General features: G+C 42.1%; 1 protein-coding gene across 1 annotated transcript; it reads left to right on the top strand.

Moving 5' to 3' along the window:
* Window positions 1-292: 292 nt before the first annotated feature.
* On the top strand, window positions 293-17,160 carry LOC109641518 (carboxyl-terminal PDZ ligand of neuronal nitric oxide synthase protein-like). The gene is made up of 10 exons (XM_020106005.2): window positions 293-872; window positions 1,572-1,643; window positions 4,182-4,271; window positions 4,367-4,425; window positions 4,527-4,635; window positions 6,820-6,949; window positions 7,377-7,504; window positions 13,148-13,309; window positions 14,457-14,625; window positions 15,093-17,160. The coding sequence occupies exons 1-10, from the start codon at window positions 768-770 to the stop codon at window positions 15,617-15,619; spliced, it is 1,551 nt and encodes a 516-aa protein (XP_019961564.2). The 5' UTR covers window positions 293-767; the 3' UTR covers window positions 15,620-17,160.
* Window positions 17,161-17,622: the final 462 nt, after the last annotated feature.

Raw genomic sequence — 17,622 nt, forward strand, 5'->3', positions numbered from 1 at the left:
TTGTTGTATATTCTCATTTCTTATTTCTTAAAACGCCATTAAAGCAAGCAGACTAAGAAATTAAAAGAAAAAGCTTTGTATTGTCAAATGAGAGGGAGAGAAGGGACTTACTATATTAAAGAAAAATATCCGTTCAATAAATCTGAATCTGCCTCTAAGACTTCAGAGCAGCAACAGACATGGAGCCAGGGTCCCCTCAGAGGCCCCTGGGGACCAGGTCTCCTGGAATCCAGACTGTGATTTGGGGATTTGTCTTTTCGCTGTGAAGCCACTAGATGTCACACAAGCAAACAGCAGGTCTGATAACACCAACACAAACAGATGAGGAGCTGCTCTTCATCTGTGACACATGATGCTCTCATTACAAGATGTGATCAGAAGCCTGCGAGCTGCTTCTGTGTCTTGATCGTTCGTTGTGAGAAATCACTTCCTGGATTTCCTTGATTGGTGTTTCGAGGAAAAATAATCGCGTTGAGATCCGTGCGTCATCTGGACCCCGGCGGCGGCGGCGCGCACAGTGCCCCCGCCGTGGTCGTGCCTCTGAGCGGAGTAACCGGTTTAGTGAGCGCGCACAGCGATCACCGATCAACACGCTCGTCGCACCCACCGACCAATCAATTCAACCCGGATGACCTCCGGAGTGACGCGGCTCTCCGGTGGGAGTGTGCGCGGAGGAAGCAGCGCCGGAGGAGAGGGATGGATGGATGGATGTCTGCAAGTCTCTAGCGCTGTCGTAAAACAAGAGCAGGTCAGATACTGATAGAGCGATGCCAGGGGTAACCAAGTATAATCTGGTAGATGACGTGCACGATCTGAGGATCCCCATGCACAACGAGGATGTGTTCAAGCACGGGGTCTGCTTCGAGGCAAAGGTAAGGACCCTCTGCAACTGTTCCTGCAGGATATGTCACACACTGTGCGTTCATGTGCCTGTAACAGATACCACTGTGCTGTCTGTGTGGTGGTGATGCTGCTCACTCTCTACTTTGCATGACTTTATAAACATTTTAGAGCTGAAACAATTGGGCAATTATTTAATTCTCCATATATTAACAGAAAATGCTGCCATTATTTTTGTTTCAGTCTTTTTTCAAACTAATTTTACACATTTGCAGGTTCCAGCTTTCCACATTTGAGGGTTTGCTGAATGTCTCCGTCATTTATAACAGTAGACTAAATGTACAGTAAAGGCAAAGGCCGTCTTTGAGTTGTGGACTTTTGTCTGACTAAATAAGACTAAAATTAACAGGCTTATGTACGTCACTTTATCTATATGGCAGCATGTGATTTTTCATGATATTTTGATATTTTATGGACAAAACAATAAATCGATTGATTGAGAACATGACAGTCAGATCATGAAAACAGTTGTTGGCTTTTCTGTACGTGTTGAATGTTTATATATTCATAATAATTCTTATTTTCTCTTAGTGGATTCTCTTTTGTCTTTGCTATGTTATGTGTTAATGCACCATGAGGACTCCTGAACATAAACTTCTTCTCCAATTTCCTAACAGAAGTGAATATTTGCGGGAATGACAGTCTTTGAATCTTTCTCTGTCACTCTGCAGTACATCGGCAGTTTGGAGGTGGGTCGTCCTGGGAGTCGGATGGAGATTGTCGCCGCAATGAGGCGAATCAGAGTAAGGCACTTACATATGTAGCTGCTCCGTGCACATCAGTCCTCTCTCATGTCTCACCTTGTGCAGAGTTCTCAGAGGATAAACCCCCCCTCAACATCCTATAATTCGCATAAATCACCAGTCAGGGTAAAAGTACACACTTGGCAGGTTCACTGGGCTGTCAGGAGCGGTTTAAATCACACAAGGATTCATAGAGCAGCTCTGATTTTATGGCTGAATAGAGCACAAAGGTTTATATGTGATACCATTAGAAAAACCAAAACCTCCCAAGCCCTCCTCTCTTATTAAGGCCACTGGAAACCCTGCGTTGCCTGGTCCTTACACATCATCAGTGCAGTGCTACAGAGGCACTGGGAGGAGAGGATTTAGCTGTTTGTCAGCTGTTGTATCTAATCTAGCATCCAAGTTCTTGTGTCAGTGGTGGAGGTCGGCCACGTCCCCAGTGACACCCGAGAGGAACTTAATCCTGATCCTTTAAGTACGGTGCCTTATAATGATTTACTACTTACAGAGTTTTATTGACTATTTCACATTTATTTTAAGTTTATCTCAATTTGTCTGATTGTAACATGATCATGGTGGCAGGGGACTAGATTGCTCCTTTCATCTCTGTCGGACATTGAAACACATCTTCATGAATGTAAGATGATGTCTTTTCTTACCAATGTTGTAAATATTGATATTTTTTATGTGCTCTAATACTCTTGACATCTATTGCACTTCTATCCATCCTGAGAGAGGGGTCCCTCACATGTGGCTCTCTCTGGTGTTTTTCCAATTTTAATAGGTTTGCCCTTTTCATCTTTGAGTTTTTCTGAATAAATAAATATCTGATGTATGTACCTTATCTTCAGCGATTTGAAGCAAAGTAAAAAGTTAAAGAAGTAAAAATATAGGAGAAAATTAGACAAGTTATGAAATTAATAAACTAAACAGCATGATATAAATGTAATAAGAAAACATAAAAACATGTCAGTTAAGGAGTTGGGCTGTTTGTGAGCTCTGTAGCGGCACAGTAATTAAGAGCTTCTGCTTCTGGAGGAGACAGACTCTGAATATTCAGAAGCAAATTTGCCCTTAAAGTGCTCACAGTGGCTTAGAGATTAGACCAGAGGTATGTTTACCCAACCTGTCTTATTTGTTTTGCTTGGGGGGGGGTTCAGTATTAGTCGTAGCTGAGGCTGATATGCATGAAAAATGCAGCATGAACTGTTCCCGTGTTCCACTTCCTCTCATCCCAGATCACATGAGGCTGCATTATAAACACATTAAAGTAGAATTCCTGGATTTTTCAATGCTGGCAAAATGTTTTTTAATAAAGGCGTGTAAATTAATGGTTCAAAAACATTTGGAATCTGTCCATTAGATGGCCTCCGCCTGCAGCCATGACACAGTAGCAGTGGCTACAATGTAATGTCATGGGGCAACTGCGACAGTCAATAAAAGGCTGTGAGTTGTCTCATTCAGGGAAACATAATGTTGCCAGACTGATACCAAAGACTAATAACAAAAAGTAAACACATTTAGAGGACATCTTGTGGCCTGTCGTTGTTGCCTCACAAGATCACATTATAGCCAATCCCACAGTGTCATGGCTGCAGGCGATCTAATGGACTCATTAACACACCCATTTCATGAAAACAGGGCCCAGGTTGAAAATGCTAGAATTTCCCTTTAAGGGAGTTGAGTCCTTCAATTCATCATATCTGATTGTAGAAACGTTTCCACCAAACAATAAGACAAATGAACTTATTAAGAGCATATGACAAGAAATTTTAAGAATGTTCTAGTGAAGTGCTTTTCATCTAAATGTGACAAATGTACCAAGCTTATAAACAAACTGCTCCAGATTTATTAGCCCTAAAAATCACCAGGTCTGACATGTCATGTTGCTCATAACAACATCCCCCCATTTAATTGATTCTATGTCAGTCAAAGAGTGAATAAGCTAGCTCCAATCACGCTGAGAATAAAAGACAGCACTAGGTTGCTATTTTTTAAGTCAGCCCAACATGAAGACTGGGGACTTCATAGAACTTCATTTGATCAATTAGTTATCTGATGCTGGACTTTTTTTTTTTTAAAGCAGGAAATATTATATCAGATAAATCACGCTTGCTCCCAGATCTCTGGGCACTGATATTTGCAGCGTGCAGTGCCTGCAGTGGAGGAAGAGGGTACAGTCTCCAGCATTAATCATGGAGAGGGATGAAAGTGTCCCACACACGCCTGCCTACCTCTGGGAAGTCTCTTTGAAAGCTTAAACAGCTTCCAGAAACACAAACTGACAGTTTCTTGCTGTTTACTCAATCGCAGTTTCCCCCCTGAGAAGAAGATAGTCAGACATATCTCCCTGTCATTATCCCTCTTCGGGTTTTCCAATATTTCAGTTTTCTTGTGTAAAGAGCTCAGTCTAAGCAGGACTGGGTGAAATTTTATTCCAGTAGGATAATAATCAGTATGGTTTAATTTGACTTTTGGACAATTTTTTTGGCCTATACCTGGAATGTTAATGAGAATATCATTCTTCCTCCACAGTATGAATTCAAACTGAAGAACATAAAGAAGAAGAAGGTCAACATTGTTGTATCCACTGACAGTGTAAAAGTGATTCTACGCAAAAAGAAGGTCTGTAATTTAAAATGTAATTTTATGTACATTTAAAAAAAAAATATCTGTCTTTAAAATCATATATGTCTGCTCGTGTTTTTGTGTTGTGACAGAGAAAAGGGTGCTCATGGGATGAGAATACCTTCCTGGTGACACAGGATCCCATCCACAGGTAGTCTAATGTCCTCCTGATCATTTTATGACAGGAGTCAAATTGAAGCACAGCATGTAAAACCTCATTGAACTCATTTCATGTATTTTCTTGCTCAATAGGATCTTTTATGTCTCACATGATGCTCAAGACTTGAAGATCTTCAGTTACATAGCCAGAGATGGACCGAGCAACATTTTCCGATGCAATGTGTTCAAGTCAAAGAGGAAGGTAAGTTTAACTTCCTGATTAAAAATCTCATTGAATGCTTTGACCAAAAGTGTTTCTTATTAAAGCATTTGGAATCGATTGAGTAGATCACCTCCACCGGCAGCCATGATGCAGTGGCAGTGGCTACGATGGAATCCTATGGGGCAGTCCACAAAATGTCTTTTAAATATGCTTTTTTGCCAATATAAGCATCAAATGGTTATTCTGGGTCTTCTAAGAGTCTACAAACATTACACATGTCTGGCTTAATGATAAGTTTCGCTCTCTTTTCATTCATACAACCTATTCAAAACATAGGACCCAGTTTGAAAAATACCAGAATTCCCCTTTAATAGTGAGCTTCAGAGGCTTGCAGCAACATTTTGTTATTTTTCTGGACAGGCTTGCTGGTTCCCCCTATTTTCTGTGTTTGGCACAGACAGGAACAATGTGTTGTGTATTCATATTTGTGGCCACAGCCTCGTGATGTATAGCACTGTTGGACCTGTACACACAGCCAATTAATATGACAGACAGCTCCACCCCATGTGAGTTAGGTAAAACGCTATTGTAATTGAAAGGCATGTTCTTCTCCTCTGCATATCTGCATATCAAGCAGTGACATTTTTTCCTCTATGACAAAGACAGAGCGTCACTGAGGTTGATCCCATCCCTTCACTATGGATACCAGACAGACAGTGACTTAGTGAAGCTGCATACTAATCATCCCAGTGGGAAGAGAAAGGAAGATGGGCTTTTTCCTCAGCTCTTAAAGACATTTTCACCGCTGCTGTAGAAAAACACCCATCTTCAAATGGTTCGGGACACAGGCCGCGGTGCCTCGGCGCCTCCCCAGGGCTACGGGGCCTTATCTGGGTGATGCAGACCAAGCATTTGTGCTGAGTAGGAGGAGATAGGGCAGCTGATAAGAGGAAATTTGATTTATTTTCATCATGGCTTGTTGCAGCCCAGCAGGGCTCAGATGTCAGCTCCATACATCAACAGAGCATTTTGTGCTTGGCCATGGGAGCGCTGTTTTTTTTTTTTTTCACTTGACAGTTTAAAACAGAATTACATTTTACATTGGCAGAGCAAAGTAATCCATTTCATGACTTTATTCCCTAGATTTTTCTTGAGTACTTTGAAGTTTGAGCACCCTTGACATATTGACTGAGCGCCTGAAGGCAGGATGAACAGAGAGCAATGCATTTCATCTTGATGCTGCTTCTGCTGATATTAAATGTAGGAAACACAAATACTCACCATAAATGAGAGTGAGTAGGGACATGGTGGACAAACTTAAATTTCAGCATGTTATGGTGTTATGAAAAAAAGAGAAACCGTTGTGTTTCAAATGCCACATTGAATTTTTTTCTGGAAACAGTGCTGTAAACCTCTACTAAAAGTAAAAGTAAAATGTATTCAAATGGAGGGAAAATTTTAATAATTTAAAAGTACAAATTAAATCAATGAAAATAAATTCCTGGACCCTTAATCGAATCTCCTCCAAAAGTTAACGGGTTCTTCCTTCGCCCATACCTAACCCTTCCGCAGAATTATGATTGACAGCTGAGACTTGATTCACAATTGGTCGAGCATGTGTATCGATGGGACCTCACTACCACGGCTCCATCCTTTGATCGCGACTGCGCAGACTCTGGCTCTAAATGCGCAAGATGGCAGCGTTCATATATTTATATTTATCCATTGTATTTTGAGTTAAGTGTCCCTGATTGATGATGCAGACACACCCACTGAGCCTCCTGCAATAACAAACAAACTTAGTCTTCACCTCCTCCCTGCCATCACAGTTAGTTGCCTCTAAAGCAGACCGATCCATCTCTCTGACAGCACAACGTATGCAGAGCAGATAGACAAGGACAAACAAGTTGAGCCCTGCGCTTGTCATATCTTCTCACCTCAAATTGGTCTCTATCTTCCCTCAGCTTTACCCTGTCTTCATTTTTCATCTCATTATTACTGACTTGTCTTCTTACCTGTGCGCACACACACACTCAATCTGCCTATCCATTTTTCTTCCTGCACAACTTCTCTGCCACCTCATTTTCTCCCCGACTGGCTTCCTTTCTCTTGCATCCTCCCTCACTGTGCTGCTCCTGCTGCTTTCCCCCACCCCTGCTCTCCTTTTCTCACACACAAACAGACAAACATACACACACTTTGTCTCTGTGTCCTCCTTCACAGTCTCAGGCCATGAGGATCGTGAGGACGGTGGGTCAGGCGTTTGATGTGTGCCACCAGCTGACCCTGCAGCAGAAAACCGACGACCAGGGGGATGAGGAGGGAAACGACGAGGGGTCTGAGGCAGTGCCAGGTGACTCACATCTACCTATGAACAGACGCACAAGCACACACATACACATACACACAAAATTGCATCCATACATCCAGTCCCCTCCCCCCTCCTGTCTCTCTCCTCACTGTTCTTCTGTCGCACACACACATAAACTCCCACAACAGCACACAAACTCCTTATGGGTTCTTCTTCTTCATCCTCTCTACCTCTGTCTTTCACTGGCACACAAACACAAACCCTTAGCGCCTGCAGAAACAAACGGTCCTTTGCTGCTTGACGTACTGCAGCTGCAGATTGGTTTGGGGGGAATCGTGCAGGCCACTGATCAAAGACCTTGCTTGTGTGGGCTGCAGCTGCTGTCAGCGCCTGTAGATGTGTCGTAAACTGTAAAACAACAGCATGAAAATCTCCGCCTGTATACTGAATGTATCTGGTCTCTCCACAGCGAAGAAGAGGTTTGCGTTGTCAGAAGAGACCGACCTTGAAGCCACTACAGAGGAGAGCATCGAGTGTGTCTCTTCATCAGACCCGGAGAAGAGTAAAAAAGATGAGGCCCTCGGTAACGATGTGAAGGTAATGTGCATAAGTTGTCCTTAATTGCATCATGGTGTGATCGTGTAAAGCACCACGCTATTTTCAAACTCCATTAGGAACTGAAGGTTTTATGAAGCCATAACTGCAGATAGTGATTTTTTTAGGCTAGCAAACTAAATCATTTTCATTATGAAGTAACCTCCACATTTTTTTACTGTATCAATTCATTATTTGGTCTTTAAGGTCTCAGAAGGTAATGAAAAATGATCCTTGAAAAACTTTTTCAGATCACTCATTTTGTGAAATCAATGGTACAAAAAGAAAAAAATCCTTTCACAAAAGACAAAAAAACTGCAAATATTCAAGTTTTAGAATCAATGTTTTGTGAGTTTAAAAAATGAATGAAAGGGACACGTCACCCAGTTTGCAAATAAAGTGTTCAATGTTTTATGAAGTTCTTAACCTTGATGCTGTAATATGATGTTATCAGGGTTCAGAGGGGGCTAGCAGCAAAACGTCTTGTGGTGACCCACTAAATCTCTCACAGAGACCAATACGCACAACGTCGTATCTGAAGGGAGGATAAACCCTCGGCCCCTGGACAAGATGTCAAGTTCAGGGTTCAACACATGTATTTATAACAGAAAGTCTATTCTAAAATGTGACACGAGTAGTTTGAAATACATGGTTTTTGGAGATATCTTGGCCTCTTCTGCACAGATTTTGACCATCCTCTTTAAACTTTAATTACACATATCACGCTCATATTTGGTTGAATGATTTTATTGATCTTATTTGACAAGGTTCAGAAAACACACCACTGTCCTCACACCATCCATTGCTGCAGCTCCTCTTTTCAGCCTCTGTCTGACACGCTTGGTTTTAGGTCCTGTCCCGGTCTGTTCTGATTAGGAAGACGTCAGCCTCCGCTCTTAATTTAGCTGCTTGGCGAGCGTTACACAAATGTGGGGAATCATGATGTAAAGCTTCAGGATCAGTGTTTTCTGTGGAGGAGAGGATCTTCCTCTACTGCAGACTTTGGGTTTTTTAACCTTGCAGAACACCAACATTCACAAAAAGCCTATAAAAGACACCAGAAGACCAAAACACTGAAAGATCACAACATGTGTCTCTTAATGAAAGGGCAATGCTAAATTGCTGGAGTTGCCCTTTAGACAATTATCAAAATGTTTGCAGATTACATCACTTTTGTTTGAATAATCTATGAATATACTCTACTTAAAGCTAGGGTTGGTAATCCTGGAAAAGCAAACAAGAGCAGACTACAATTTGAAAGCGTCTAACAGATACGTACCACCCCTCCCATCACTCCTCTCATTACAGCCATGCCCCAAAAACACATGAACATGCACAGACGAACTGGCAGACAATGACTTTTCCGTGACTCACTCGCTAACTTCGTCTCTGCTTTAGTGGTGTCAAAACCTTGCTGGGTTGTGGAGACAAGTAGAGCATGTGCAGGGCGGCAGGTCACAAAGAGATTCACCTGTCAATTAGTTTATTCTGTTGTGTTTATTTCAGTCCTGCAAGGTTTTCAGTGATTGGGATGTGAAGAAGATTTCAACAAATAAGATAAGTGTTTCAGAAACACCACCTTCAAATGCAACACCCAAAAACTTTTAAAGCCTGTAAAGCCACTTACGACTAGTGAACTGATTCATTCATGTCCCATGCAGCTCCTTTCAACCAAACATGTCACAAACAAGTTACATAAATGACTCCAGGAAAAAGTGATTGATTTAATATGCTCATCGTACCCAAGAAACTTCTGAGGACAAACGTGATGTTTTTTAGGCAGAGCATTTTAGAAAATACTGATCTAAAACTTTGAAAAAGCCTTGTTGATAAATAATTCTGGAGGGCTCGCAGCTCATATGATGAAAGTGAAGATGAGAGAACATCAGTGTGGAACGCACAGCAAGAAAACCATGTCTTTAATGGTTGTTTGTGAGGAGACCCTCCACAGGGTGCTCTGATATTGACGGGATCAAATGGTTTGTTGTTGAAAATACAGCAAGGTTTTTCTAATGCTGCTCTCCTAATCCTGCAGGGTTGGACGAGTGGCTGTTTGCTTTCTGATATTTGTCGTCTCATTTTACAGCCACTGTCGGCTTTATTACTCAAGAGAGGATACTAGTGTTGTTCTGGTGCGGGAGTTGATTAGTTTGAATTGAATGGATATTACATCCAATTACATGGTTACATGAAAACAAGGAAATTAGTTTTATATTTTAATTCTCTTAATGCAGTCCCGCTACAATAACACATCAGCATTTCATTTGTTCGGTTCTCGCTCGCAATGTCTCTGTCTCCCATGAGATGAAGGTCAAGTGTCCTTCACAGTTTAATAATAAAGACAAGTGTGTCCAACATATTTATCTCCCATCTCAGATATGACAGATCAGTCGTGTCCTTCATGGCGGCTCCTTCCAACAATAATGTTGTAATACACATGTGCTCAATCCAAACAACAGTGGCTCATTCAGATCTGTTATAATAGATTGATTAGAGATTAGATGCATGACTCCACTTTGTATTTTTCATTAGACCAGAATTAGGTCTGACATTTGACATAATTAAAGTAAAATGCCTGGTAGGATTAATCGATCTTTGAAGGACAGAATCGCATTTCAACCAGCTCTAAAGCCGCTATTATTGTTGAGTAATACAGCTGATGATTATATTAACAAATTATGTGTGTAGGATGAGATGCATTTATTACATAAACCTACACAGAAGAAGAACTGAGGTGACTGGAGAAGATGAAATAAAAAAGTCCATCACATAAAAGGAAATGCTCCAGGAGATAAGGTTGTTAAAGAGGAAGGTGGCGTGATGAAGACAGACCTATAATGGCTGCATGCAGGCAGCTGCTGGGGGAAATCGAAAGGCTAAAAAACGATCCGCAAAGGAAATGAGCCTCTCGTCCAGAAAAAAAAGGAATTATGGAGATGGAGCTCAGCAAAGAACTGCCGAGTGAAAACAGAAATGTAGAGAGGTTCAACAAGACACTCAAGGTGCGGAGTGTTTTCAGGTAGTCTATCCAATTCTTGTGATTATGATATGTTTAGTGGACACAGGGAAGTTCTTCAAATTTATGTTCACTTGGACTCAAAGAGGAACTGATTCAATTTTAGTTCACAAAGTTAACGGTCACTTATATGAGTCTGGAATAAAATGTGCATAGATATACATGTAGAGTGACACTGCACTGGTTGGAGGAGGAATAAACCACAGGCTGGATATTGTAGTTTATTCAGATGTTGTTGAAAGAGGAGAAGAGTTTGAGCACTGAGCTTCAGCTCAAGGCCTCAGAGACAGATGCTGCTGCATTTATAAGCAGTGCATCTATGTGCAGCACGTTCTATATCACACATCTCACAGACACTGCCAGCACAGCCGTCAGGGGAAAGGTGGGGTTCAGTCGTCCACCAACCTTTTGGCTAGTGGACAACCCGCTGTATCACCTAAGCCACAGTCACTCAAAGAAGACTTGATAAAACTTCACCAATAATACAAAGACTTCTGAAATCTAAGAGTGAAGAGATTCAACATCTTAAAGAAAAACCAGAGAGGCAGACCAAAAGAAGACAGAGCAGTCAGGAGTAACGAAAAAATACAAGCCTTGCATCAAAAATCCTGAGTTTAAATCCGGCACAGTGACACTGGTTCTTTAAGAGGAACCAGGCAGGGGAAGAGAGGATGTACCAATGATACTCCTGTGATACCAACTGTTACGTTTCTCTGTTAGCAGAAACAATAACGCTGACAACCAACAAAGAGAGAACTCAGAGCGGACGTGAAGCAGTCAAAGAAAAAAGGTTTATTTACAATATTTAAATGAAGGTAAACAACAAACGTAGGTTTGAAACGTGGGGGAAGGAGGAACTGTGGGGGTTGTACAACAAAATAGGGCCTAGCTCAACTTTATCTGTGAGGATAGAAAAGGAAAACAAAAGGCCTGACTATCTTATCTACAAAAGTGTCTGGAAATAATAAAAGTACAACAGTGGCAACAACCCATAACCTGGTGTAGTAACAATTTCTTCCTAAGTGCGTGAATGTATAGGGTACCCCAGCCTTACCTCAGTTCTACCTCCCCACCACAAACCCTCTTTGACAGCAAAGCAACATAGATGGGGGAACAAAGCAAAAGAGAGGCTTTTAAATGGTGCTCTCCGTCTCTGATTGGCTAATTGGCTGGAGTGTGAGCCAATCCACAGCTCTTGTGGAGCTCACAGGTGGCAGCCAATCTTCCACTTCTCACCTGCAGGACAAAGGGAGGAGAGAGCGAGAGAGAGAGACACCCGCCCCCACACAGAACTCTATACATGTAACACCAACATATACCACATTCACACACATTATCAATTTGTCCCAATAGTTTTATATCCACTAATGACCCCAGTTTGTGCCCATCATTTATTAGAATATTGAATCAAAGAGGAAACCTAGAAACAACACAGCAGCTCGTGTCTCAACTTGAGAATTGGGTTAAGCATGGAAGCAGATGGAATTTGTTTTCATCCAGATGGTTGGAAAAGTATTTTGAAAATACCATCAGAGCAGAGGTAAAAATGACAAACGTGGATCTGTGTACTCAGCATCCGAGCCAAAACAAACCTGATGAGAAGAGAATTTCCTGCCCTAAACCCCTGTGATCGTCTGGTCTGATCACAGCTGTGGAAATACTCTGTGTACATACAGGACATTCTGCCGCCCCCACACAGACAGACGTGAATATAACACACCACACAGTAAATAATAACCACAGTGTGTGTATATACCGACTACTACTCTGTGTGTGCTTGTGCTTGTGCTTGTGTATGTGTGTGTGTGTGTGTGTGTGTGTGTGTGTGTGTCTGTGTGTGTGTGTGAGAAAGCGACAGAGAGAGATCAAGCTTGTTACTGACTGGTCTGATTCTCCTCCAACTGCTGCTGCTTGTTCAGCCACTGTCACTTTTTCCATGAAAAATAGTATAAAAATGTTCACAATCACAGAAGACATTGTGCAAAGCTGCTTCTTAGTGGAGCTGTGGACATCACAGTAATTCCCTCAGCCCCTCCTTTCTCTGCTCTCTCTCTCTCTCTCTCTCTCTCTTTCAGACACACCAACTTGCCATTGGGAGCACTATAGTAAATATATATATTTACCAGTGGACCATAAGTTTTACACCCATTTTATACCTGTCTGTCTCTTTACTGCCCTCTCTGTGTGCCTGGGGTGTGCATGAGAGCAAGCTGCACAAATGTGCCAGGACTGGGCTCACTGGGCATCCCACACTTTAATTCTGATGGAGAAATAGTCTCATACTTTACCTTTAGTTCTGTCTAGTGCACAGCCAACCCGCAGCTTTTGTTTACTGTATTTTTTGTGGAAGTAGGCAACATTGTTATTGTCAGAATCCCACTGTGCTGTGGAGGTTCTCCACTGCATGCTTCTGCACTGACATACAATTATCATGTTCGGATCTGTTGCAGCTTCTCTTCTGTTTCTTTTCATGAAACTTGAACTTGTCTTCATGGTTGCTATTATCACTCCATCTACCAGATCAAACAAACAACGAGACAGACAATTAAAGAAAAACAGATATATGCTTTCACATTATGATCACTTTGACAGACAGTAAGAAGCAGTTTACCCTGATTTATCTGTTGAAGGTGTCTGATGACCCATCTCCTCTGCTGGGTTCTCCCATCCTCGGGGCGTCTGTGTCGGGTCAGTTGACAGCTGAGGCTCCCTGCTCTGCAGAGCACCACGTCCAGCTCCTTCAAAAACAACTGCAGCAGCAGGAACAGCAGGCTCTGGCAGCTGGAGCACAGGTACTGAGGGGAGTGGACAGATTCTTTTCATCCTCCATCTAGAAATTCCACACACAGTATTTTTCTTTTTATGAAACTATTTACTTTGATTACTGAACAATCCAATGTTCCCAGTTTATTCTTAAGTTAAATGTCAAACTTGTAAATATGTGGTACACATGTAAGGATAGACAATAGTCAAATTTTCCTAATCTCAAACATTCTACTCATACAAGACTTAACTTAATATTAACAAAGTTTTAAGAGCATGTGTTTCTGATAATTGATGAACAAAGACACTGATACATTTATCCAAAGTATCATTAAAACGTCAGAATCCCTTCATTCTTTTTATTGTGAACTTCATGTTACTTGATACAAACCATCCAAACACATTCAAAACAAACTTCTTGTAACGACCTCAGGCACGAAAACTGGTGGACTCAAATGCACGACTCAGACAAGACGTAGATATAACAAAAAGAGGTGTATTCCCAGTCACAAAAGGTGCATAACAAAAAGCGCTCACGAAGAGGATAACAAAGTAGTAAATAATACTCTAACGAAACTGCGAGATAAACAAGAATACTAAACATGAAAGAAGCTAAATCCTGCTTTGACGAAATCTCATACATGAAGCGTGGGGACAGAACAAGACGAACTGGCACAGGACAAAGGGAGACGAAGACTATTTATACAAGAGGAAGTAGGAAACAGGTGAAACCAATCAGGGGCAGGGAAGACGATCACGAAGGCGAGAAATCACAAAAAGGGAGGAAGTCAGGGTCTGAAATGAGAGGGAAGAGGTGAGTACCAAAATAAAACAGGAAGTGCACGACGAGACTAGACATGAGTGAAGTTTAACTTAACACCTAGTGCTCCCAAACACACAAGACTAGACATGAACTAACACAAACATGGTATACTTAAAACATAAGCATGAATAAACTTAAAATAACTGACGAGACATAACACTTCTGGCAATAAAGAAACACAAATCACAGTTACATCTGATCATAGAATGAAAATATTGTGTGATGAGGTAATTCAGGTAACTTTGATAACTCTTTTAATTTTTACATGAACGTTTCAACACTTTTATATCAAATATTTTTTGTGGGGTTTCTGCCTGTTTTTGTCACGAGTTGAACTGTTTTGGTGTGTTCAGGTTCACGTGCTCCAGGAGCAGCTGTCAGTGGAGGTGTGTGCACGTACCGAGGCTCAAGCCAGAGTGCAGAGGCTGCTGCAGCAGAACACCGACCTGCTGCAGCACATCTCCCTGCTGGTCAAACAGATCCAGGAGCTGGAGCTCAAAGCTGCCGGCCAACTGACATCCAGTGAGTGGAAATCTGCTTTATTCTTGACTTTTGACTCAGCCTCCATTTTTCATTTACAGAATCTATTTAACTGCCTGAATCTTCCTCCGTTTCCTTTCTTTCTCTTTTATAAACGTGTCATAAAATCTTTTTTTTCCTGTCATCTCTTCTGTCAAAAATTTTTTTCCTCACCCGTTTCCCTTCCCTCTTTTTCTGATCCACTCGTGACACACGATTAATTATCCAGCCCTTTCAGAGGATTCACTGCTGCTCTCTGCTCTCCCCTCCCTGCATTTAGCACCAGGCAATATGCTGCCATACAGTCATGAATTATCAAATCCTCCCAGCACAGACGTCACTGCACTCTAAATAATCTCATCTGCCTCTTTCAGACCTCTCTTCTTACATGTGATGAGTAAATTCTCTGTGGTTTGTTTCATCTGTCTCTAACTCTCTCCTCTCGTATCTTTTTTTGGATTTGTTCTCAGTGGGCTCGCAGGACAGCCTCCTGGAGATCACTTTTCGCGCCAAGCCTCCCCAGCGTGAACCGCTCACCCTGTCTTCACATATTGGCCCATCAGCCTCTCAGTCCCACCTCCAGATCTGTGACAGTGCCTGGGTCTCGGCCCTCCCCGGGCCCTGCTCTCCAGGCACCATGGGCGCCAACACCAGCCCTCTGGGGCTGAGTGGCAGCGGAGTTCGACTCGAATGTTTCCGATTCTCCTCCCGGGCTCCAGATAGCCAGGAGCAGGGCCAGGACACAGGGGAGACCCCCAGCGACGGAGCCCCGGATGAGATCTCGCTGCTGGGGGAGCAAGTCCTCGGAGCCCTGGAGCTGCTTCGGTTCAGAGAGTCAGGAATCGGATCAGAGTACGAATCAAACACAGATGAGAGCGACGACCGAGACAGCTGGGGACAGGGCGAGGGCATAGGGGCCGACGGTGCAGCTCGACTCTTAAACGTGCTGAATGCAGAGAGTCTGCCGGACTGCTTAGGGGATGAGATGGCTGTGTAGTGGTGCTGTGAAAGCTGCACTAGGCAACTTTGTAACTTATGTCCAATCCCAATGGAGAAGAGGTGACATTCAGAACCTAAAAGACTTCATGGCACAGAAATCATGCATGGTGACATCAGTAAACAGCATCTTATGCAGGTATGAATTATGGCTGATAGCTGGACTGAGCGCTTACTCACCACAGGTCTGATGAAAGTTTCAACTTTACCCTCAAGTTTTGATTTGTCACTTTCTATGGACTGAGACTCAGTCATGCATAAGTGAGCAGTAAATAATAAGAACAAAAATAATGTCTCGAAATTTAGAATGGCTTGATGACGACATAAAGATTTCATTGAAACATATTGATACCTAGAACATCATCTAACTCGTACAAGTTAGTAAATACGTGTTCAATGACAACATCCTTCACAGAATAATCATATTTTAATAAGAAGTAAGGATCATAGTTCTCTTCAGATAAAATATAAAATGTGGGGATGTGAACCAAATCAAGCTGTTTGTTGTCAAACCCTAATGTCTGTATCAAATACATTTAAATTAGCATAAACTGTATATAAAGATGACAGGACTACCCCCAAAAAGTAGAGCCAGCCAAGTGTTTTGATCGCCACCTGGTGGCTGGCTGCATTATTAACACCTCCTCCGTGTTAGTAGACAGGACATGGAATAAACTACAAAATGGACCTAAACATCAAATAATTTTTTCTCGAATATTGTTTCTGTCATTTTATGTAGTTCTGATGTGTGAGGAAGTATTTTTCTGACAAGTTTGGTTTTAATCACTTATTTAATGCTATAAAAATGGGATTTGCGATTGATCCAGGGGGGGTATCAACGACACCTTGCTACCGTGCCTCCTTACCCTGATTGCTATAGACTCTCGCAACTTCATTTCAGGATAGGAGGACATGGAGAAGCATTGTCCATCTTTATATACAGTCTATGTAGATAAGACTCTATTATCTCAGTCTATTCATCATGTCCACCATCTTACCGTAGGCATGCGTAGGCATTCTAACATTTGCCGATCAGCACTACACTAAGTACAACTGAGGCTGACTTGAACAGTTTTTACTGGCACATGATCCTAAATTTAAATATCTAGCTAAATTTAAATTTTGTCTTGACAGCAGATTTATCAGTCCAGTCCGAGATTAAATCTTCATGAGCTCCACGCTACAGCCTACACTGGGAGTTACTTCCTGTGATTTGGAGCTAGAATGACATTGAGTAGAGAGCATACCTCCACCACGGCCCAAAAAACAGACTTCTATGACACAAATTAGCTTCAGTCAAACTTGTCAGGTAGTTTAAACACTGGTATTTCAGACTGTCTCGCTCTCTGCTGCCTCCAAACATGTATGTTACATACCGTGTGTTTGTGTGTATCAGTCTGATGATTGTTGTACCTTACGTACTCCTTTGCCAAATCTGTCTGGACAAGCTCTCGTGGTTTTATTTGGAGTGTGAATAATGAAAAATCTTGCTGTGCTTGCTTTGACACTTAGTCTGTGAATTATACATGGATTTAAAAATGAGCATGTATCTGTCGCAGTCTGATTTACCCTCTCTCCTCAGTGTGATGTATATATTCAGATTTACTTTGATGCTCTGCAGCCAATACACGGCTCGGTTTCATTCATACTTTTCTTCATCTTCTTACAAAACATTTTCCAATGAGGTGTTTTAGAGATAAACTCCTCCCTGTGTGCAGGTGCTGCTACAGTCCCGTCCCTGCTGCTTAAATCTGTTATTTATTAATGCCGTACTGCGGCAGCGACACACTGCCGCATCGCCGCTGCTCCACCCCTGAGAGAGAGGATTGTTTGAGTCACCCAGGCGGCATACAGGGAACCTCTGGGCCCCTTCATATTTTTGCGGCCTCGCTGACTGAGAGCCAACACAATGAATCGCTGAATTGATGACGTTTCTTTGAGCTCTTTCCAAAAATCGATTCATGTCTTCTTGGCCCTCCTCCTCCTCATCTCCCTCACTCACCT

The sequence above is a fragment of the Paralichthys olivaceus genome, chromosome 16 (assembly GCF_024713975.1).
Source record: "Paralichthys olivaceus isolate ysfri-2021 chromosome 16, ASM2471397v2, whole genome shotgun sequence".
Taxonomy (NCBI): Eukaryota; Metazoa; Chordata; class Actinopteri; order Pleuronectiformes; family Paralichthyidae; genus Paralichthys; species Paralichthys olivaceus.